The sequence below is a fragment of the Penicillium odoratum genome (genome assembly GCF_028828045.1).
Source record: "Penicillium odoratum strain IBT 22623 chromosome Unknown utg000001l_segment0_segment0, whole genome shotgun sequence".
NCBI lineage: Eukaryota > Fungi > Ascomycota > Eurotiomycetes > Eurotiales > Aspergillaceae > Penicillium > Penicillium odoratum.
The window spans coordinates 4932723-4954363 of NW_026643143.1; the positions used below are offsets into that span (position 1 = coordinate 4932723).

Sequence of the window (21641 nt, forward strand, 5' to 3'; positions counted from 1 at the left end):
TTACTCAGAATCACTCTCAATCACAAAACCACCTAATCGCCGTCGAGATGATACAATTGGGGCATCCTCTTCATCTGGGTCCGCGTCAGTTTCGGCTACCGAAGGCTTCAGATTTCGGTTCCGACTGATTGCAAAATCTTCATCGAAATCCATGTCATCCTCGGCCGATGTGAGAGGAGTGTCTTCATTCTCTTCGGCATCGCGACTTGTAGACGCTTCCTGCGGTGAGCCAGGCGATTGGGCTCCCATGTTTGTCATGAGAATATCATCATCTCCATCACTGTCCGCGCCACTGCCGGCTGAGACAGATCCACGTCGTCGTCGCTTGGACTCTGCGACAGAACCGGCTGTATCACTTTGGCGCTTCCGGACGCTCGCCTTCTTCTTGCCCTTGGCAACCGACTTTTCTACGATGCCAGTAAGAAGGGCTTTCTTGACATTCTCCGCCTGCGCCAATCGCCGCCCTTCTTCCAGTCGGAAGAATTCTGCGTCTGCTTCCGCGTCGCTCTCGTCGTCGCTAGCATGGATGAAAAGATCACTCTTGATCTTCTGCTGACGAGCCAATGCATTGGAGAGACGTGACTGTCGGCGAGCCTCAATGGTTTCATCATCCAAAGGCTCTTGCTCGGAATCCGCCTTGCTCTTCTTCTTTCTTTTCTTCCTCAGCTCATCCAGCGCATTAGACTTCGATCGAGGGTTAGGAGGGAACATGATTCCATCGGGAACTGTATCTTCACCCTCGGAGTCTGATCCAAATTTGACATCATGAATGTCATGAGCCTCGCTATTCCGGGCACTGACATTTTTGCGTGTAAGTAGAGTACGAGGGTCTTCGGCACTGCCCTCCGGAATCGGGTTGACAAGTGTCTGGCTGATATTCGTAATAGAATCCCGCAAATCACTCGATTTCAAAGTCGGTGGGATCACCCATGAAGCACCAGGCACGTCTTCTACTCCTATTCGTTCGAACCCAACCACACCCATAAGAAGTCGGAGCTTCGCATTTGCGAACATTGCATTCCGGCAAAATTCGTCGCGGGCTTCCACGTCTATGAAAAGGTTAGAGGTGTCTTTTGAGACTTCACCTTCTGAATATGGTCAACTTACAGATCATCGGACTAGGAGCGCTGTCTGCCTCAGGGTCCTCTGCGCGCCGAGCCTCGTCCTGTGCCTCCCAGGACTCTCTTTCGGAGGCTGCCGAGGTCAAAACATCGACGACCCATTTTGCGAGATCGGCTCGACCATCAAGAGCAAGGGCGCCAGCTACAATTCCCAGCTTGTCTTTGGTGGTTTTTGTTTCCTTTGAGGTGAATACTAAATCTGCGGGCGCGCGTCTGGTATTAGATATGGTCTGCTTTTCATGTCCGTACTCCAGGTAGTACACTGTGGAGTTGATTTTGCTGAACAGCAATTCAGTGATCATGGCAGGACGTTGGTCAATCTTCTTGATGAGTCGTCGAATAAGCTGGCGGACCAGCTCCTCCCATTCCTTAAAGACAGGCTCACTAGAGTCTATTCCTCCAGGTCCCTTGATCATTCGATGGAAAAGTTTGATAATATCCAAACGGAACAAGAGGACAGACATCTCCTGCTTGAATGCAATGCGATAAAAATACCGATGAGCACGTTTCAACTGCTCCGAGTTCAATTCACGATAGAACTCTGTAAAGGCGATAAACGTGTCAACGCACTTCTGGTTGCAGAATTTGGACACGAAGCGCTTGAAATCGAAAGCACGCTCCTTGACGGTCGCCGCGGCCTCCTCCAAGTCCTCATCTTCGGAGTTTTGTACTTCCTCGTTGTCGGGTCCATCTTTTCCGTTGGCTTGGGCAGCCTTTTTCTTAATGCGTCTGGCTCTTCGCTTGGATCGAACCTGCATGTCGGCATTTTCCTTCGAGTAGCGTTCAAGCATTCGCAAGAATACGTGTAGGAGCTCTGTAGAAGCATCCAGGTATCCAAATCCTTGGTCTTTGTATCCACGCATGATAGCAATGATCCGGTCGTGAGTTGTTTCTTCGTAGAAGATACGGTTTTGGATGTTTTCGGCAATATCCTGGTCTTCTTCAATTGGTGATGCGGCCATTTCCTGGACAGTTAAGAGAATCTGTGTGAAACAGCGCATCTGTGCTGTCAGATCCTCCCACTCCTTGTTGTCCAGGCTATTCTGCATGGCACGGTTTAAGGAAATGAATGTCTCTTGATTCAAGACTCCAGCAACCAGACCGTAACTGTCTGGCTCCATGTCCTTGGCGTTCTTTCCGCTCCGAATGTGTTGCTTCATCTGTCGACTCCGTCGGGTGCGCTCCGCTTCCAAAAACCAGCCAACCGTGTAGAAGAATTGGCGAGAATTGATTTCCAGAACCCGTTCTGCTTCACGCTCAATCGCCTTACGGACGTGGGTAAACAGAGGGTTGAATCCAGAGTCCAGGAATTCCTCCACAAAGGTTCGCAAGTGCTTGGATGCGGATGAGGAGAGGTGCGCGGGCATATTGAAGTTATTGTTTTGTACTACATCTTCCTGCTTGCGACGGGGTTGAGGTTTGTTCCATTTCTTGCTTTCGTCCATCTTCTGAAGGGTGGTTTGGTCGTCTCGCAAAACATTCTGCCCAGAAACGGTAGATACCTTGGCATCATCCCGCTTCACCCAGATCATAGTGCCAAAGCGTCCATGTCGGGTTGGCGCATTTTTGGCGTATTCTCTTCGCACTTTATCCTCCTTACGCAAAAGGTCACCCAGTTCATTCGCGCCCTTGGCCTTTTTCTGCTCGTCGTCCATGAACAGTTTCTCGACGTTAACGCCTTTCACAATGTGGAAAAGTATCTCGAGCAATACCACGTCCTGTAGGTTGAAGTCATCACCGACATTGGAGCACATAGTCAGAAGCAGGGCGAATGCGTCCTGTTCTTGGAATGCTTCAATAGTAGCCGATCTGGAAGTCTCCTCTTCTTCACCATCAGCCGCCAAGCGTGCATTTGTAGATATGATGGCGATATTTCGCAGGAAATAGAGCATTAATTTGAGTATCCCTTCGTCTCGGGACTCCCGCTCGGACCGAGGCAGGGCCATGCTGGGAAGGGCAATCCGTATGATCGTGCGTAGGATGTTCGATCCACCATGTTTTAAAACACCTCGTTTGTACTGAACTTGTGCTTGCTGGATGTAAGGGGTGTGCCGGTGGTGGTTGACGGTCATCTGGCTATGGAACTCGACTGGCCAAGTCAACGGCACGAGAAGTTCCACTTATGTGTGTGAGCTGCGTTGTTTCTTTTGAAAACCATCGAAGTGTGACCTACAGCATGCTAGAGCAATGCGCGTCATGTGCTTGTTCTTTTGTCCATTGGACCACCAGAGCGAAAGAATTGGAAGCAGGTCTCCATTGATTAGATTGGCTTCTCCGAGGCATCGCGCCACATCCATTCGGTTATTCTTTTCGTCGTAGAGCTTCAGCCACCGCTTGATATCGCGCAGACATGCCAGGGCATCGTCACCCAAAACATAGCGATCCGCATCATCGCCATTGAAACCTCCGAGCTAGAAATCACGCGTAAGTACATGCACAATGCAGAGGGGGAGAAAACTTACCGCAGTTACCAGGCTATAAACATAGCCCCGAACATCTGGGTCAACGACCTGAACATCAAGACCCAGAGCGATTGGCTCCTGCTCCATAATGGGTGGGTTGGATTTAGAGTCTCAAAGGTGACTGCGAAATGGGAAACGCGTCTTTACGCGTTTCTCCTCCGCCGCGGATTCTCGGCGAAACTTCACCGCCTTTGGAAAAAGGCCGAAGATAACCGATGACGTCGGATAACATTTACACGTGAAGATGTATACTCATTTCTTTTAAACCTTCGATTTTTCTTTCTCTTTTTATTGTGTACAGCGAATTTTCCCTCCTTGCCTAAAATGTTTGCTATTTCTCTTCGCTCAGTCTGCCAAAATGGCCCCAGGGTTGCCCGCTGTTTCAGCTCCACTGCAGCTGCAAGCGCGGCCGAGGTTAAGTTGTTGGGTGTGATCGGTGCCGGCCAGATGGTAAGTCAAGAAGACCACACTGGCAATGAAAATTCGCTAATTGAATAATAGGGCTTGGGAATTGCACTTGTCGCGGCACAAAAGGCTCAGGTCCCGGTGACTCTGGTTGACAGCTCTCAAGCTTCCTTGGATAAGGGTCTCAAGTTTGCGGGTAAGCAATCCCGCCTGGGTCGGTGTTTGGATCAACGCTTGCCCAACATCCATATATTATTTCGAGATGAATCACTCATGCATTTCTTGCCCCAGATAAGCTTCTTGAGAAGGATGTCTCCAAGCAACGTATTACCCGAGAAGCCGCCGATGCGGCCCGCGGACTTCTAATTCCAACCCTGAAGATGGACGATCTATCCTCGGTAGACTTTGTTATCGAAGCGGTTCCCGAAATTCCCGATCTCAAACAGTCCATCTTCGCTAAGCTCGCACAAATTGCTCCTAAGCACGCTATTTTGGCTACCAATACTTCGTCAATCTCTATTACCAAGATCGCAGCCGCCACCACCACTGATCCGACAGATCTGCAGGCTTCGTCGCGGGTGATTGCAACTCATTTCATGAACCCGGTTCCGATTCAGAAGGGAGTTGAGATTATCCGAGGCTTGCAGACCTCACAGGAGACGATGGACACCGCCGTCGCTTTTGTGCAGCGCATGGGCAAGGTGGCTTCGGTCTCCGCTGACTCTCCCGGTTTCCTCGCCAATCGTATCCTCATGCCGTACATCAATGAGGCTGTCATCTGCTTGGAGACCGGTGTAGGTGGTCGTGAGGATATTGATAACATTATGAAGACTGGAACAAATGTCCCAATGGGTCCGCTGACACTGGCTGATTTCATTGGTTTGGATACTTGTTTGGCGATCATGAACGTCCTCCACCAGGAGTCTGGAGACAGCAAGTACCGACCGGCAGGTCTTCTGCGTCGGATGGTTGATGCTGGTTGGTTGGGCAAGAAGTCTGGAAAGGGCTTCTACGAGTACTAACGATGTCAATATTCCATCGACGATATCGAGGCCGACCTGTTATCTGTAATGAAGTACATATGTGTATGCTAATATCGTAGACAATTGATGAATATGGCCAGCTCTATATCAATTGATAGCAATTTATTGGTTTCACCACATAAGCATGGGCATCATAGGTATATCTTTTCGGTTCCTAAATATTTCAGGACATGTCCTGGAACATGTTCCAATAGGTCTTCCGGGGGCCCTTATCTAACCAGTATCAGGGGATTATACAGATCTGTAAGATCTGTTATGTCTCAAGATCGCCTCTTCCTCTCTTTCAGCTACTTCCATAGCAGCGACCAACGTGGTGATATCGAGGTTACCATCTCCTAGGTGAGCAGCAACGGGCACTTCTTCAAAATTCCATCTGCAACTCTCACGGCACATTCCCCATTCTTCAGAGCAATGGTAACTATTTACGATATAAGCATTGTTCCTGGATTCGGAGAGTAATGACAAAAAAAACATCTGAAGGGGATGCATACCAGAATTCAGCTCCGCAAACACATTCCATGTGTCTACATCCATCAATCCTCTCAACCAGTGTATGGCAATTATAACATCGCTGCCAGTGCTGGCGTCTGGCTAGTTCAAGTACCTCATCCAGTGAATCATCGACAGCGCATTCACGAGAGCTATGCGCCAAATCACGACAGTTGAGGCAAATCTTAGCTCGACAGTGAGGGCATTTGAGCGGCTTGGACGGTACAAAACTGGTCAAGGGAATCCATTGACGGCAATGTGTCTGGGGACAATACCAACGATCTGCTGGTAGAACAGCGCATTCGTCTTTCCGAGATTGATACCTATGCTTTTCGCGGCTACTGTGCAGTGCTGATATAACTTCCTGCGAGGAAATTTCCTGTCCACAGCATCGGACTGGGAACAAGGCTTTGTTTTTCATGGCAAGACGCGCCATTCTGATGATACAGATAGGGCAGTATATATGCCCACAGGATGCATTGACCATTTTAGAGATCGGGGTTTCTTTGTAGCATCCTAGGCATTGTCTGGGGGTGTCAATACGAATGGCCCGGTTTCTGGACGAGATCCTTACACTGACTGTTTCGCTGGTAGTGCGCTTCTCCAAGCCTCTTTCAGCCGTTTTCCTAGCCCAAAAATTGCTGCTTGTTGGGATTGCTGTGAGGTATAGCCCGGTATTGGCAATTGTGCTGACTGCGTAATGAGATTGATTTTCTCTAAAGATGGGGCTCCTTCTTTCGGTGCTTTGGATTTTGTGGTATCCGAAGCAGCAAAGCAAAATAATAGAGACATTTTTGGAGAAAATTGACGAAACTGTTAACGATGTAAGCTACTCTTTGGTAGATATCATAGATCTATCAATTAGAGGACAACTCAGGTCCTGTCGAGTCTCTATAGCTTTGCGCCAAGTGCTAAGGATTGAGTAGACATGACGCTTTGATACTGACCTGGCTTACGATATTACAATGCTATTATGATCATATCATAGGCAAATGCCAACATTCCACGTTTCATTAGAAATGAACGAGTCAAGTCCTCGTCATATGAAGATATTCGGCATTTGCTTCGAAGGTTCTCCCTTGCCAACTACAACCAAGGGAAGATCTGACTTAAACCGTGGTAACCATATACACCAGTCATATTTTGTCCAAAACAATATCACTAAAAACAGGGGGTATCACTGATGCATCGTAATTGTCTTCATGTAGAAAAGGCTCCCAACTCCAAGTAGTGGCCGAATTGCACTGTTTCATTTTAGGGCCATCATTAAATAGTTCCTGCAAATCGTCGGCCGGCCCATCCAGATCCGTATTCTTGATATTCTTGTCGGGTAATTGCGACTTTGCTCAGTTCTTCTCGATTATTGGCAAGGCGAGATCCTCCTAGCCAGGTCGAATAAATAGGACTATTGCAAGGTTAGTCAGTATGATACATATCGTCTGATTAGGTCTTGTGCGTGAGATAAGGCAACATACTCTTGGGCCCGGCGTACCCTCACAACACAATCCGCCGATGCAATTGGACGTAAATCAGTTTCTCTGCGGGGAAAAAAGTCAGCGCACTTCATCACACCTGCCGCAAAATCAAAGGGAACCTACAGTCTCTCCATGAAGCCCGGGATGGAAGCATTGCCACCAACTACATATATATTTGCCAGGAAGGCGGCATGCAGTGCAGGAGGAAGAACCGACAAACTTTGAATAATCATATCGGGGATTCCAGCCTGTGTCATCCCAATATCGCCCGGGTTGAACAGAAGCTCTGGAACGCTAAAGCGCTCGTTACCCAAAACTAGCACATCCTCGGACAACACCTCGGCGCTGAGACCAGAAAGTGCACCTTTCTTCTTTTTCGCATGCAGAAGAGGATCGTGGGGCCGCATGAAGCCTTTCTTCCCTGCATTTGGATCTGGCAAAACATAATCTACCACCACGCTTTGGTCGGTCTGACGTTTGATATTCGCTTTCCAGGTCCGTTCCATATCCGCTTTGAAGTCGTTGCTCACGAATGAGACGGCCTCCTTAACTTCGTTCATAATATATGCTTCATCCACCATGTTATACTGCCGCATTGACACAATTTCTTTGAGGTAGTTTGTAAGATGCTTGCCGCCAATGTCGAGGCGCCGGATTGCACGTTGTAAAGCACGCCCCTTGTAAACCGGCGTTACAGTTGTATGTGAGTAGCCCGAGTCCACAACAAGCAGACAGTCCATAGGTAGGATAGCCGAGTCCGATTTGCTGGCAAGGGAGTCGCCGTACAAAGTGTGAAGCTCGTTCCAAGCATTAAGTGTTGGTCCTGCGTAATTTGTCAGCATCAACAAAATGTGTACCTCAAGCTGAATCCCTACCAAGGCACCTCGCATATCCTCCGAATCCCCATTCCTCCATCACCATCTCATCGGCGTTGCGTTGTAAAATGGGCATGGCGTTCGGAGCTTCCGTCAGGATAAGCGTGGTGTCTTCTGGCGCAGAAATTCTAAGGTTCTTATTGCGTGTAGTCGCTTTCTCTTCGAAGAAAGACTGCTCCCAAATCTCTCTCTCTGCTTCCCAATTCACAATGTATCCCTTCTCGACCGGCCGACGGAATGCTGCCTCGTTCCAGTCGGTGACGTGCGTTGAAGTCTGAGCGCCAATCACAATTCGGTTGTCGCGAGTCTTGACGAGGGTATTTGGTATAGAGGTGCAAGCGGAGAGGACATTTTCGAACGAGAGACTGGGTTCCGCGGCGTAACCCGCTTTCATTGTGTACGCGCCATTGTCTAAAACGAATATCTTTTCGGGAAGATTTTGCGCGTGTATGTCTGGGGTAGCCTTCTGAGCCTTTGGAGCAGGACGAGCCTTTGAGGATCCCATTATCGCAGGTGCTGGAGTGTTGAAAAGGGAAGCTAGATCAGGAAAGCTTCAGTTCATGAACGAGTAATAATCCGCGTTTGCAGTGTTTGCACAGGTGCAATATTCTGCCATTTCAAGCCGCTTTCTGGTCACGCCGGTACAATTTGACTTGACTATAGATCATTCATTGAATCATGTTCCAGTAAACATTTATAGAATTCATACTGTCGTATTGCAATATGAACTTTACAATTGCATGTTTGCTACATCTTGTGTCTTCAAGAACACTCTATTTGTTTCAAAATGTGACTCAGGACAGAAGTCCAGATCTATATTTTGCACGGCTGAAGGGACACAACACGCGGGAACCAAGTTTTCCCAGCCTTGGAATTGAGTGCATGCATCCTTGCATAGTATACTGAGCAATCATAAATTTGAAAATGCAATAATTTGAATTATGTATACAAGAGATGAAACGAAGCAAAAGATTATATACAGGGCATCTCTACCATGGTCTCTGGGGACCAGTTTCCCAAGGTGAAATTGAATATCGATCAAAGTAAGATCTCTCAATACTCAACAACATCGTTCTCGTGTTCCCATTCAGGCAGCTCACGAGCAGGAATATGCTGTCGTAGAAAGTCCAGCACAGCATCAGTGCCTTTTGCGACAGTCTGCCATCGCGGGACACGGAAACGATTACCAGCAACCTCAAACCGCCTAAGGGCAGACCCAGTACCCCAATTCTTTGGGGAGCGCTCAGAACCTAGCAAGCCAATCTTTGGTGGCAGGTGGTCAATGTCATTGTTACTCACATCCAAGACCTGTAATCCCTGCACAGACTCAAAATCCAATTGAGATAATTTGTTGTCAGAAACAAGGAAGGTTTTAAGCTCCGGATAGGTCTGCCGAGCATTCGGAAGGGACCCGGTGAGGCGATTGTTGGAGGCATCGAGGAAGGTAAGGGATGGCGCTCGAAGATTGGCCAAGAGAGACTCAAGCGTAGTCAAAGTCGTTGCGCTGACGTTGAGAGTTTGAAGCTTTGGCAGCTCTAATGACGAAGACATGAATTCTGAGCTGTCCATGGGATTGTGTGAAAGATCAAGCTCGATCAGTCCTTGAGCAAGAATGCTGAGGGCGGGAGCAGGCAAGATGCGGAGTTCGTTATGTTGCGCATATAAACAACGAACGTCTTCCACATTTATCAATTTTAAATTGTCTGTTTCCAAGTCCTTCAAATCGGAATATGATCGGTCAAGGATACCTCGAGGCTTGAGTTTCCATCCGTTCTCTAATGCTGGGGTCTCTGGCGCAAGCGTGAACTGAGTGGTCACGGAGCCCTCATCATCTGTGTCCAGTGGGTCAGGCTCGCATCTGTTGCGCATGTCCAGCTTAATATCCTCTGTATCCATGCTTAAGAGCTTGCGCTCGCGGAGTGGATTATTAGTGATCCGGAAAGAAGATAACTTTTCCATAAATCCGATTTTCTCGTCCAAGCGGGAGATATCGTTGCCAGTGAAATCCACGGTCTTCACATTTTTCAGGTCCACGAATCCAGCAGGGAGCTCGGTGAGTTTGTTTCCATCTGCTAGAAGAACCAAGAGTGACTGCCAAGAAGATACACAGGGCAATCGCTTGATACGATTGACACTGATAAATAGACTGTGAAGATTGGGCAGAGAAAGAGTCTCGCTTGCAGCAAAAATCTCAAGACTGTTGTTTGCGATGTTCAAAGACTGCAATTTCTCGAGTCGATCAACGGATGCTGGAATGAGGGTACCACGCAGTTTGTTTTTGGGGGCATTTAGGGTGCTCAGTGGAACTCTACTGAGTGCCTCGAACGGTAGAGATGACAGTTGATTCTCGCCGACGTCCAGTATCTTGAGATTTTGTAGTTCTCCAAGTTCTTCGGGCAGCTCGGTCAACGCATTGCCCCGAAGGTCTAACGATTCTAGTTTCTGAAGACTGCTGACAGCCGAAGAGAACAAACCCTCCAGCTTGTTGTTTGCAAGTTTCAGATTAACTAGGGACGGAATTTCCATGATGATAGCAATATGATCCATAGTCAACCCATTATTCGATAGATTCAGTAAGCGAAGATTATGCAATCGCTTAAGCCCCATGGGAAGAGAATGAAGCACATTGCCATGAAGATCCAGTGCCTCAATCCCACCAAATTGAGGACCTTTCTCGTCGCTATCCGGATCAATGTCCTCAACGTTGACGTCCGGGAAAACAGCATCTGGTACTTGAGAAAGCTCGTTGTCAGCGGCAATGAACTTAACCAGGTCTACGTTCTCGAACCAGTTGGATGTGCTGTTAGGGTCAAATTCGTACATGGTGAGCACCTCTTTAGGGATCTCACTCAAAGACATTGCTGCAATATTCAAAGTCCCTGACGCACGTGCTCCCTCGAGACGTTTTTGAAGGACATTGGTATTTGAACCCTTCGGCAGCTGATTAAAGGGATCCTCGAGGTCGCCATCAATGAAGGTACCGACAGGCTTGATCTCCGGGACAACCTCTGTTTTCTTCTCCGTTGCCGCGGCTGCCTTTCGAGCTGCCTTGGCTTTTGCAATGCTTTCTCGTAATGCGCTGGAGGACTTGGATGCTTTTCTTAATTCGTTTTCTGCGTGCTGCTCCGGTGTAAGTTCGTCTTGCAGAGTAGACGCGGCAGACACGTATCGCGAGCCGGTCGAAGGAGATCTCAACGAAGTAGGCGCTTCTGTCTGGGACTTCCTCGTCTTTCGGATCTGAAGGGGACGTTCCGGTGGGCCCATATCTGATTGAGGGGGCTTTAAAGATGTGCTCTGAGAAGGACGCACATGTGAGACTTTCGGTGTGGCAATGCTCTTCTTCGGTGTTGCGCTACTTCCGTAGGCACTGCTTAGCGCCGGAATACTCTGCCTTTTGGTTGGCTTCTTCAATTTTGAAGGACTGTCCAGAATATCGGTGTTTCCCATTGGAACCCCGATCGACGTAGCCGCTGCGACACGGGATTGAGATGGAAGACGGAGCTTAGAAAATGGTTGAGATACCAAATCGCCGCTGCTACCCTGATTGGATGACAATCGCGATGGAGATCGCGAATAGTTTGACACATTGGACGGTGTTCGAGAGGGAGAACGGATTGGACTGGCCCCATTGAAGAAACTTGTCCGTCTTACGGACGCCGGCGATGGTGGAATTTGCGATAGAGTCTCAACCGTCCGTTCGGATAGCGACGAGAGTGATGGACGTGTACGACCGCGGGTTTCCCCAGACACACTTTCTTCCTCTCCAACCACCGACCCCGCATCCTCTGGGGTAAATGTTCCATCTTCGCTTGATATATCCTCCTGGCTTTGCAGTGTTTCGGTCCGAAGCTTTGCTGGTGAATAGCGCGTAGTAGTGGGCTTCTTCAGTAGTGACTCGTAGGAAGGCCTTCTCAGTCGTCGGTCGTCCAGGCCAGGATCGGCCTGTAATCGGTCTCGGGAAGGAGAGGGTCTAACAGATTTCGACGCGGTCGAAGTGGGTAGCGGTAGCCGAGAAGCCAGTCGTGGAATGCCACTAGCAGGGCGGGTAGCTTTCGGCTGCCCTTCCATGGCGCCAGAAGTGTTGTTTTTGGGATGAAGCCCCTCAGGAACGTGTGGACTATGTTAGGCCAACCACCAAAGGGGGAGGTAGGGATCTCAGAAAAACGGGAGAGAGCTATAGGATAAATTTCGGAAGGCCCACTTTCCCAACGTGTTCTTTTACCCCGGATGAACCGTACACGGATTCTTTTAAAGATGAGGTTGTTTATATTTACATTTCACCCGCGATAAAAGATAGCGGCCTTAGGCAGCGAACCTATATCTATATGATTCGTGACTCAAAGGGCTTGGATTGGAGCCTTTCTTTTCCAAACTGTCTCATTCAACCTTTCATTTTGAATTCATAAATCATTTTCGCTGCAAATATCTGCATACTCACTATGACTACTGCGACGGTCCCTAAAGGACCTGAACCACGACGCCCAATAGTCCACTTGAATGGATTACCAGGTGTTGGAAAGCTCACGATTGCCCGCTTTCTTCTAAGGTTATTGCCCTCTGCGAAACTAGACCATATCCACCTCCTCATCAACCCCGCCGATGCTGTTCTCCACCGCACCCAGCCAGGTTATCAAGCCCTGCGCCAAGCAATTCGACAAACTATATTTTCCACCCTCTCAAGCGAGTCTGCGACATTCGACACTACTTACATCTTCACTGATTTCCAGAGTGGTTACGGCTGTGTGCGCGGAATATCTCGCCACATCAGAATTGCGACGTGCAGCTTTTATTCCAATTATTCTTTTCTGCGACGAAGAGACCAATATGCAGCGCATAATTTCGTCAGATCGAGAGCTTCATTCAAAGTTGACAGACGTGAAACTTGTCAGGAAGTTCCGCCTCGAGGAGGATGTCCATCGCTTCATCGGCCACCCGAACTATTTAGAACTCGATGTGTCTACTCTCACGCCGGAGGAGGCGGCAAGACAGATATGTGAACATTTGAAGCATGTGTGCCCATAATTATAGGGGGTTGGGAGGCGCAGGAGAAAATTGATACGCGGATTGTATATCACGTAGATGAGACCCGGATACTATAGAGCGCTTCATACATAGCGCGGCATCTAGTTCTTGATTAGTAATGAATTAGCAATGAATTAGCAATGTCATAACATCAATAATAATTTTGGGACCTACTAAAATCACTCCCCTTTTTATGAATTTCACTCCCCGCCCAAATATTAAGTGACTTGTATTCATTGCGCTAGTCTACCTCTCTATCATTTGGGTACATCGCAGACTTTTTGGATATATGTTCCCTTTTCCTTCCACTTCAATTCTCTCTTCTTCTCTTTTCTCTCTTTTCTTTTCTATTCCGCTATTTATGAATTTAGGGAGACCTTTGACTATTAGAATAACATAGTATGAAAAAGGTAGAAAACTGGATAGGATACTAAGTAGGAGACTGAGTAGGAGACTGAGTAGGAGATATAGTAGGAGGTAAGGTCTAATACCTAGGCCCTAGGTCTTCTATTGAATCTTCCTCTTAACACTAAAGGAAGTATATAGAGGAAAATATATATATATATATATATAGTATCGAAGTCGCGGCAGAATAAATACAAGTCAATTAGTTCCAGGGAGGGGAGTGAAATCAGTAAGAACGGGAGGGAAACAGTAGGTCTCATAATTTTATGAATATTAATTGCGTGTCAAATGTTCAACTACATAATACCGTAGAAGAGAGGGTATGACATAGGGCAAAGAGAAGTTTGGATAAATATTCAGGTTGAACATCAATTTTGATCATGACATAATTGTTTCATGTATGCTCCGTAGAACAGCCAAGCTTATCGGTTGCCAGCCCAACCTGCCCCCATCGACGTCGTTCACGGCTGTTTACTTGCCCTGAGCGTCCGGGATCGTCACTCTAGCCGCATCGAGGAATGTGGATCCATTATTCGAAACAAACTAGATCACCATTGGTTGTCTGATCACCCAGCCGCACTTGCACATGTGCCGTTCCCAGCCTCCCAGCCCCCCTCCACGATATCATAAGTGCAACTTCCTACCATTCCACTCCCCAATATCCCTACAACCCACCTCAACTCCTTCACTGAACACATCCGAATCACTCTTCGGATCATTTCTAACCAGTCACGGCTTGTTTCTATCTCCGACCCTATCCCCCGCTCTATCAATTTCCGGTATGCGCCCGATCGCTTATCACGTTTATCAGATGACATGATAACCTAACACATTCCAGTGCGAGGACTCGCTTCCCCACGGTTGGCGCATTGTCTGATCCTATATCAATATCAATTCGACATCATCGGTCATGTTTCAACCCACTCGCTCATCTCAAAGCCCTCTCTCAGCACCGGCTGAGATCCTCGCTCCGTCAACTCCACTCCGCCGCGCTACTTTGTCTCCATCGCCAGATCTGAGTGTCGCAGTCAAAGATCGCTCCAACAAGAAGCTCCACTCACCACAGCCTCTCTCTTCGTCCGACATGACACCACCGCCCTCCACCCAGATCCCTGGAGCGCCTCTTCTTCGATCCCACTCTCGCTCTATCAGTCCATCTTTGACTACCTCAGCTGACCTGGACAAGTCTCTTTGTGATGCTTATGGGGCGTCCGAGAATCTCCCAAGCATTGAAGACATCGACAAGGCAGATGAGACCCAGCTTCGTACGATCGCCAAGGATCTACTCACAGTAGCCCAAGAAGCTCGTATGTCTGCCTTGCACTTCAAATTGCAAAATAGCTTGGTTTCGTTCGCCAGTAATGAGGCGGTTAAGCGCGCAGAGGTGGAGCACCAGCTGGCCAAGCGCGAAGTCGAGATTCTCCAGAGCGCCGAGTACCGTCGAACGCGCCCCACCGAGCCCTTGACTCCCAAGCAATCCATCTCCAGCAATGACTACCTGACTGCGATGCAGCGCTCTCACGAACTCGAGGAAATTAACGCTGTTCTGGATCGCCGGCTGCGACGAGCTAAGCGAGCCATCGACGACGCAACTGCCCAGTCTGCTGAGTTGACCGAGCAGAACAATATGTTGAAGAAGCGCATTGAAGACAACCGTCGTCACTTCTCGCAGATTTACAATTATGGGTCCATGTCACCTGGCATGCAAAACGAGCTTCACACCATCTGCCGAGGCGACCACACCGATGGTCTTGCCGCCCTACTTTTCGCGGACAAATTCACCAACCGTCTCCATGAACCACAGGGCTCTTACGGCAGTCAAACCTCGGTTCCCGTTACCCCCAATCGCTCAATTCGCCAGGGGCAGCAGCATTTCACCCCAGGTCAGGTTTCGCGTGGCAACCAATATGATAGTGACAGCACTGTCTCGCTATCAGCCGCGGAGTCCGAGGACGAAGCTCTGCAGGCCCGGTATCAAGATATGCGACACACTGCGCCCAAGACCAGCACTCTGCTCCAAACCAAGTTGTTTGGTCAGGTGAAGAAAGCTGGCGTGGAACGCAATTCCTTCAAAAAGCGCAAGGCCAGCTCCGAAGATAGCAGTGTGAGCATGAAGAAATCCAGAACTAGTGGCGGAGTGGGCCTGGGTATTAACACCTAAGACTGACTCTCCCCACTCTCGGCATTCATGCCGATTGATCTTGGATACGATTCATGACCCAGCGCTGCTCCTTTCTTTAGCCCTTGTTACGATTACCTCCCCCAGGGAATACTATGATTGATGAACGAATGTTACGGAACACGGTTACTTGTCCTAGCGGTATGAAATTTGCTTGCATTGTTTTTTTTTGGTTTTGTTTTTTTGTCTATCTTTGCGGGATATTGCAGGCCTGGTTAATGGCTGCAATGGCGTTCAAAATCGGGATTTTGTTTGCATGGCTGAGAATTTGTACCTCGTGGATGAATAGATACTTGTATCATCAAGTCCATCTACCAAGCCCCAGTCGATCGGGAATTTGCTTCATAATGCATGACCATGACTGTACAATAAGAACAAAAACAATGAATAGGATAAGAAAAATCCTGTATTTCTTCCACTTTTGTAGTAATTCGCGGTTAATAACGATCACCACCCTCTAAGGCCCAGATTATACAAGTTGCCTTGAAGTCTAAACATTTACACTCTGGTACTGTAGATCCCCAGGAACGGAAGCGGCCCAGTCTGCTGAGTCATCTACAGTCCACGGCAGATATCCCGGTTAGGACTAGTTAGGGCTCGCTAAGCGAGGCGGTCAGAGGCAAAGCGGGCCACACGAAAAATGGGAACTTCAGAGTTTCTGCCGTTGAAGGGAGATTTGACCAGCAACCCTCCGACGACCATCACCGGCTCGATCCCCATCCGTCACCATGGTGCGTTCCCCTCGATTCCCGTTTGCGAATATATGTTGGAAATGAATGGACTGCGTCGATCGACAATTCTGGCGCGGTGATACTGGTGGAACTCGATGACTGATGGATTTGTCTTTGGAATATAGGCGATCAAGCACAACAACCAGATCCAGAAGAACCGTGAGTGTCCCTCAATGGCCTTCGATCATGCGCATGTCATGCTCTCGATATTGCAATGGTCATAATTGCGATCAAAAGGAAATAATTGACTAACAGTTTTCAATAGACTTCCGCAAGGATTGGCAGAAGCGTGTTCGCGTGCACTTCGACCAGGTACGATCTCGAAAAATCTCTTCCCACCAAGAATATCGTCCTACCGATTTATACCTACCGACTGGGACCGATTATAATGGAAAAACTACTCGGAGGAATTTGACGGACTAACATGGATTTCTTTGCGACTATAGCCCGGCCGTAAGCACCGTCGTCGTGAGAACCGTCTCGCCAAGGCTGCCGCCGTCGCTCCCCGCCCGGTTGACAAGCTGCGTCCCGTTGTCCGCTGCCCTACCGTCAAGTACAACCGCCGTGTCCGTGCTGGCCGTGGTTTCACCCTGGCTGAGCTCAAGGTAAATTCGACTACCCTGATTTTTGATCATAGGGTGGCGGCTTATCATTTTTTCTTCTCATTTTTTAGGAGGCCGGTATCCCCAAGAAGCTCGCTTCCACCGTCGGTATCTCCGTTGACCACCGCCGCACCAACTACTCCAAGGAGTCCCTGGTCGCCAACGTTGCCCGTCTCCAGGACTACAAGGCCCGCCTGATCCTCTTCCCCCGCAAGAGCGGTCAGTTCAAGAAGCTCGACTCCTCCGCTGAGGACGTCAAGGCCGTCAAGGCCACTCTTGCCGAGGGCAAGCGTGAGGGCATTGCCACCAGCGTCAACGCCACCTTCCCCATCACCAACCCCGCTGAGGAGAACGCCATCACTGACATCAAGCGTGCCGATCTTCCCAAGTCCGAGGAGTCCGTCTACCGCCGCCTGCGTGACGCTCGCTCCGAGGCCCGTTACAAGGGTATCCGTGAGAAGCGTGCCAAGAACAAGGCTGAGGAGGAGGCCAACGCCAAGAAATAAATGTGATAATTTTCTGCTCGTGTTGATGATGATGATCGGGTCGGTTTTCGAATCGGGGATGAGTGTACCGTGGCATGGCGTGGCGCCTCTTCCATTTCTCTCAATCTAAATCCCTCTTTCCCTACTCCCCCTCTCCCCTTGAAACTACCCTTTTTTTGTCTCTAAAAAGAAAGAACTCGGAAGATCCTTCGAAATGCAAAACCGCCCAATTTTTCTCAACCTGCTCGGTAAAGTTTCTTTCTGGCTTTCGAGCTTGATCCTATTGGCCTACCCTGGAAGATACTAGCATGGACGAAGAATCGCGGTTTTTGGCGTTGATATCATCCAGCTGGGTCTGAGGGATAGGAGGAATGGTAGAGGTCTACGCCATGAAAATTTGTAGTTTCTCAGCATATGGATATAAAGAGTCTTTCAACGTTTTCAATTTTTCAATATTGCTTGTAGCGTATGGGTAGATAACATTTCACCTGCACACCTGGGCATGGATGGAAGCAATCTATCGTAAGCCAGTCTGCATGGATCTATTAGGACCTATATACAGCTCCACAGTGGACCACTGTCACTTCAAGAAGTCAGCCACAGCGACTCGGGTATTTCGTCTGGATTCACGAGGTCCTCTTCCCTCTGTGCATCTAGACTCGACCTCGTGCGGGAGGCTCTACGCTCCATTCTTCTATTGCTCGGTAATATTTGCAAGGATATGTATATGTATATGGATGAAATCTTGTCTAGGTATACATTAAGTATTAGCACTTGAGTTCTATCATGCATAAGGTTTTTCCATTAGATCGTTCTGATTCAGTCTCCACTTATATATATGTTTCAAGTGAGAGCAAGTTCAAGGCAACATTCCGTCTCGATTCATTTCAGAAGTGTTCAATAACACTACCATGGTATCTTAAATTAAAAATAACACCCACATGCAAATTAACGCTATGCGCCATCGCTACTCGAACAAAATCAAGAACATCAATCACGACCAAACAAAGCGCCAAGGGCACCTTCTGTAGCTCGGACAACCGCATCGTAGTGCACACCTTCCATGCTGCCCTGTGTAGAAGCGAAACTATCCTCCTTCAAAAGCGCATGGAAAAGCTTCTTGGTTCCTTGATCGATCTTCTTGCTGGCTCCTCCATAGCCAGAGGTCGAAACACTGAGCTCCGGCCGGAGCTGTGGCTCTCCAGTCCAATCATCAATAACCAGAGCATTGGACAAGAGAACTCGAGGCTCGGCTCCCGAAGATCGGGATGTGATAATCATTGAGCTACGCTCCAGATGTGGGATCAATTGTCGAAGCTCTGAAGCCAAAATGACTCCAGTTTGAAACTCGGGGAGCTTTCCCTTCCCTGCACCACTGCCGTGCTTGTGATCGATGCGTGTCCATAGACGGGCGCGAGCCACCGAAGCTTCCCAGTACCGGTTTATACCCCAACATAGTGTTGCCACGTCGAGTTTCAGAAGGGAGTTGGCAAGACGAGCGTCGATCCATCGACGGAGGACGGTAGGTACTTTTCTTTTTTTGCTGTCGCTGCCCGTGGGTACTGAGACGGAGGTGATGGATTGTGTCTCCGGATCTGTCTCGTAAATAACGGAGATATTGTATAGAGAAGATGGGAATGGAGGTGGAGGAGTGAAGGTCAATGTATGTGTCTCGAGGATGGTACTTGTTTTTGAAAGAGTTGTATAGCTGGTCTTCGTATGGAGATCTAGGGGAGCAAACACAGTGAGGTATGACAGTGACTGTGAGAATTCTTTCAAGGCGAATGGGTTTGTAGGTAAAGGTGATGCTGGACGGGCTGGACAGGGGATGTTATTAGAAAATGGGAGCAGAGTGGAAAGAAGTGATGAGAGTGGCACTGGAGCTCGTTGTGGAACAGGGCGGTTTATGTATGATGATTCCTCGGAGAGCAAGCTTCTTTTCGACAGTTAGAGATATAGGGTACGGTGTGGGATGCTGATCTTACAAGAAATGATCGAGACCCTTAGAATCCGCAAGATTCACATCAGACTCCATTTTACCCGTCCATTCCGTCAGATCTGCAACATCGTCTTTCAAGCGCTGCAACTCTGCTTTGAGGCTTTTGCGTAGTTTACGCTTCTCTAGAGCAGCCGGGGATAATCCATCCTCAACCGAGCTAGTATCTGAGCCTGGTGCATCATCGGGATCTCGAGTTGGGAACCTCAATGCTTTCAAGGGACTTCCTGGAACAGAGTCGGTTGCTTTTCGTTTCATTCTTTTTTCGTGTCTTGTACTGGGGCTACTGCTTAGTAGCCCTCTTCCGCGATCTGGTGCCTTTTCTAACCCCAGTTGTGTGGGGGTGGGGGGAAGTTCTGGTTCTAGATCATCGTTGTCCATGAATCCACCACCCAAATCTGCGTCTCCAGGATCGTCCATGGCGGTTTCACGTGTTGCGCTTCCTAGCTCCAAAGCCAATTGACCTTCCGGAGTGTTGGAAACATCCTCTGTCAGCTGGGTTGGCTTCCTGGTAGGCGACCCAAAGAAAAAGTCGCTGGGCACAATCTTCCTCGATAGCCTGCGGGGTGGTTTTGTGAATGATTGAACACCACTAGGACGTCTGGTAGGCGACAGAATGGGCGCATTCCCAGACATTTGCGGCGCTTTCAGAGGACTGGAGGTGCCGCTCAGTGACGGTCGCAGGGCTTTGCGACCTCGAAGCCCGATTGAACTTGAGTCTGGATTTTCTCCTCGGCTTCCTTGACTTTCCGGTCGTCGACTTGGAGATCTGCTGAGTGCCCGCTCGAGGACTTCCGGGTGTGATTTGGCTAGACTGGACCGCGTTGGTGACTGGAAAGAGGGTCGGCGTGAAGGTTTTGTAGTACTAGAAGCAGCAGACTGCAACGCGCTAGCGTCGCCGCCTGAGACGTCTCTGCTTTTTCGGCGTTTTGGCGGCGAATTCATTATTGCGAAGTTAACATTCATCCTAACTCGCGCCAAAATCGCGGCGCATAAACAACTATGTTTGCAGTGTTTGCACCTATGACTTAATGATCTCCGCTCAGGAACAAGATCATTCATTCATTCCTCCCACGGCCTACAATGGAGTGTCTTGCAGCGGGCAGACAGTCCTTCCGAAGAGTAAAAGTCGGCTACCACCCTTCGTCATATCGACCGGTCTATTCCTTGACCCCGAATCGAAAATATGCCCTGATTTTTACACCTCGGCGCATGGCCCATAGCCGAACCGACACTCATACCCATGGTTCCTCCAAAGAAGCCACCGACGACTCTCAAGCATATCCTCTATCAGGGTACTACTCTTTGATCTTGAAACATTCGCCATATCGCGGCGGGGCACCGACTGCGCGACCTACCACCGCTCAACCCGAGGACAAACCGGCGCCGACAAACATGAGCGAAGCGAAAACCCCCCAGGAGAAAATGTCCATTGTATTCGGCACACGCCTGGCTGGTCCTGGTCGTCAATCTAGATACAACCCAGGCGAGCTTCCGCCAGAACACCAGTGGCACACCATCAATGGAGTGCCCATCCCGCCCCGGCCCGAAGAACCCGAGAATTGTTGCATGAGCGGCTGTGTACATTGCGTCTGGGATGATTTCCGAGATGAGATGGAAGAATGGGCTGCTAGAGCTGCAAAGGCTAAGGCCAAGGGCAGCTCGGAGAAGGGAACTAAGGACATGCGCACCGAACCTCGAGCCGAGGTTGATTCGGCCAGTCAAAGCATGGATGATGATGGTGGTGGCAGTGACACCAATTGGCCCGCACCAAGTCAAGATGAGGATCTGTTTGCCAATATTCCAGTTGGGATCCGAGAGTTCATGAAAACTGAGAAGAGGCTGAAGCAGCAGAAGCACACGACCGTTTAGATCTGTTCTGGCTTTGATACCCTGTTTAATATATAGAGGGACTCGGCATGTGTTTAGAAAGGTACTGGACACAGATGGTAAATATTAGACTCTGTATATAGAGATTCTTGCTCATGATGTGACGTTTGAAATTTAAATGTTTCCAAGGTTCATTCAAGTCAGCGGAATCGGGCACTCATCGCCATAAGTAGCAGAGTAAGCTGTCTACTTAGTCTCCCACTCAGTCTCTTATAGTATCTTCTGAGTCCGGAATACTATATCTCCTACCCCGTCTGTGTCATATATCCTATCTCTTACTGTATCAATTGAACAATCTATTCAACGCATATTGTTTTATAAAATCATTAGTAATATACTATGCCATCACTACTGTTAATCGTTAATCGCGGGACGCGCGGGGCGGATAAGGCTATAAGTCTACTCCGTAGTTCACTCCGCATGCCAAGCCTTTAAGTGTTCGTTTGCCGCAGATTTGACCG

The 21641-nt window shown here is 48.8% G+C and overlaps 9 protein-coding genes across 9 annotated transcripts; 5 read left to right on the top strand and 4 right to left on the bottom strand.

Annotated features, from left to right (window-relative positions):
- Positions 1-3670, bottom strand: tof1 (putative DNA repair protein (Tof1); the record flags this gene model as incomplete). The annotated part of the gene is made up of 4 exons (XM_057135705.1): positions 1-1049; positions 1108-3240; positions 3295-3532; positions 3584-3670. The coding sequence occupies 4 exons, from the start codon at positions 3668-3670 to the stop codon at positions 1-3; spliced, it is 3507 nt and encodes a 1168-aa protein (XP_057001641.1).
- Positions 3671-3907: 237 nt separating this feature from the next.
- N7520_001771 (3-hydroxyacyl-CoA dehydrogenase family protein) lies at positions 3908-5010 on the top strand (the record flags this gene model as incomplete). Its single annotated transcript, XM_057135706.1, has 3 exons — positions 3908-4033; positions 4085-4184; positions 4280-5010. 3 exons carry the CDS (start codon positions 3908-3910, stop codon positions 5008-5010), a joined length of 957 nt encoding a protein of 318 aa, XP_057001642.1.
- Positions 5011-6786: 1776 nt separating this feature from the next.
- On the bottom strand, positions 6787-8375 carry arp6 (actin family protein; the record flags this gene model as incomplete). Its single annotated transcript, XM_057135707.1, has 4 exons — positions 6787-6925; positions 6996-7058; positions 7119-7818; positions 7871-8375. 4 exons carry the CDS (start codon positions 8373-8375, stop codon positions 6787-6789), a joined length of 1407 nt encoding a protein of 468 aa, XP_057001643.1.
- A 548-nt stretch (positions 8376-8923) lies between these two features.
- Positions 8924-11938, bottom strand: N7520_001773 (uncharacterized protein; the record flags this gene model as incomplete). Its single annotated transcript, XM_057135708.1, has 1 exon — positions 8924-11938. One exon carries the CDS (start codon positions 11936-11938, stop codon positions 8924-8926), a length of 3015 nt encoding a protein of 1004 aa, XP_057001644.1.
- A 371-nt stretch (positions 11939-12309) lies between these two features.
- N7520_001774 (uncharacterized protein) lies at positions 12310-12892 on the top strand (the record flags this gene model as incomplete). The annotated part of the gene is made up of 2 exons (XM_057135709.1): positions 12310-12554; positions 12598-12892. The coding sequence occupies 2 exons, from the start codon at positions 12310-12312 to the stop codon at positions 12890-12892; spliced, it is 540 nt and encodes a 179-aa protein (XP_057001645.1).
- A 1315-nt stretch (positions 12893-14207) lies between these two features.
- On the top strand, positions 14208-15458 carry N7520_001775 (uncharacterized protein; the record flags this gene model as incomplete). The annotated part of the gene is made up of 1 exon (XM_057135710.1): positions 14208-15458. One exon carries the CDS (start codon positions 14208-14210, stop codon positions 15456-15458), a length of 1251 nt encoding a protein of 416 aa, XP_057001646.1.
- A 746-nt stretch (positions 15459-16204) lies between these two features.
- On the top strand, positions 16205-17315 carry N7520_001776 (60S ribosomal protein eL13; the record flags this gene model as incomplete). Its single annotated transcript, XM_057135711.1, has 5 exons — positions 16205-16207; positions 16333-16366; positions 16473-16519; positions 16654-16812; positions 16881-17315. The coding sequence occupies 5 exons, from the start codon at positions 16205-16207 to the stop codon at positions 17313-17315; spliced, it is 678 nt and encodes a 225-aa protein (XP_057001647.1).
- Positions 17316-18284: 969 nt separating this feature from the next.
- Positions 18285-20235, bottom strand: N7520_001777 (uncharacterized protein; the record flags this gene model as incomplete). Its single annotated transcript, XM_057135712.1, has 2 exons — positions 18285-19230; positions 19280-20235. 2 exons carry the CDS (start codon positions 20233-20235, stop codon positions 18285-18287), a joined length of 1902 nt encoding a protein of 633 aa, XP_057001648.1.
- A 138-nt stretch (positions 20236-20373) lies between these two features.
- N7520_001778 (uncharacterized protein) lies at positions 20374-21162 on the top strand (the record flags this gene model as incomplete). Its single annotated transcript, XM_057135713.1, has 1 exon — positions 20374-21162. One exon carries the CDS (start codon positions 20374-20376, stop codon positions 21160-21162), a length of 789 nt encoding a protein of 262 aa, XP_057001649.1.
- Positions 21163-21641: the final 479 nt, after the last annotated feature.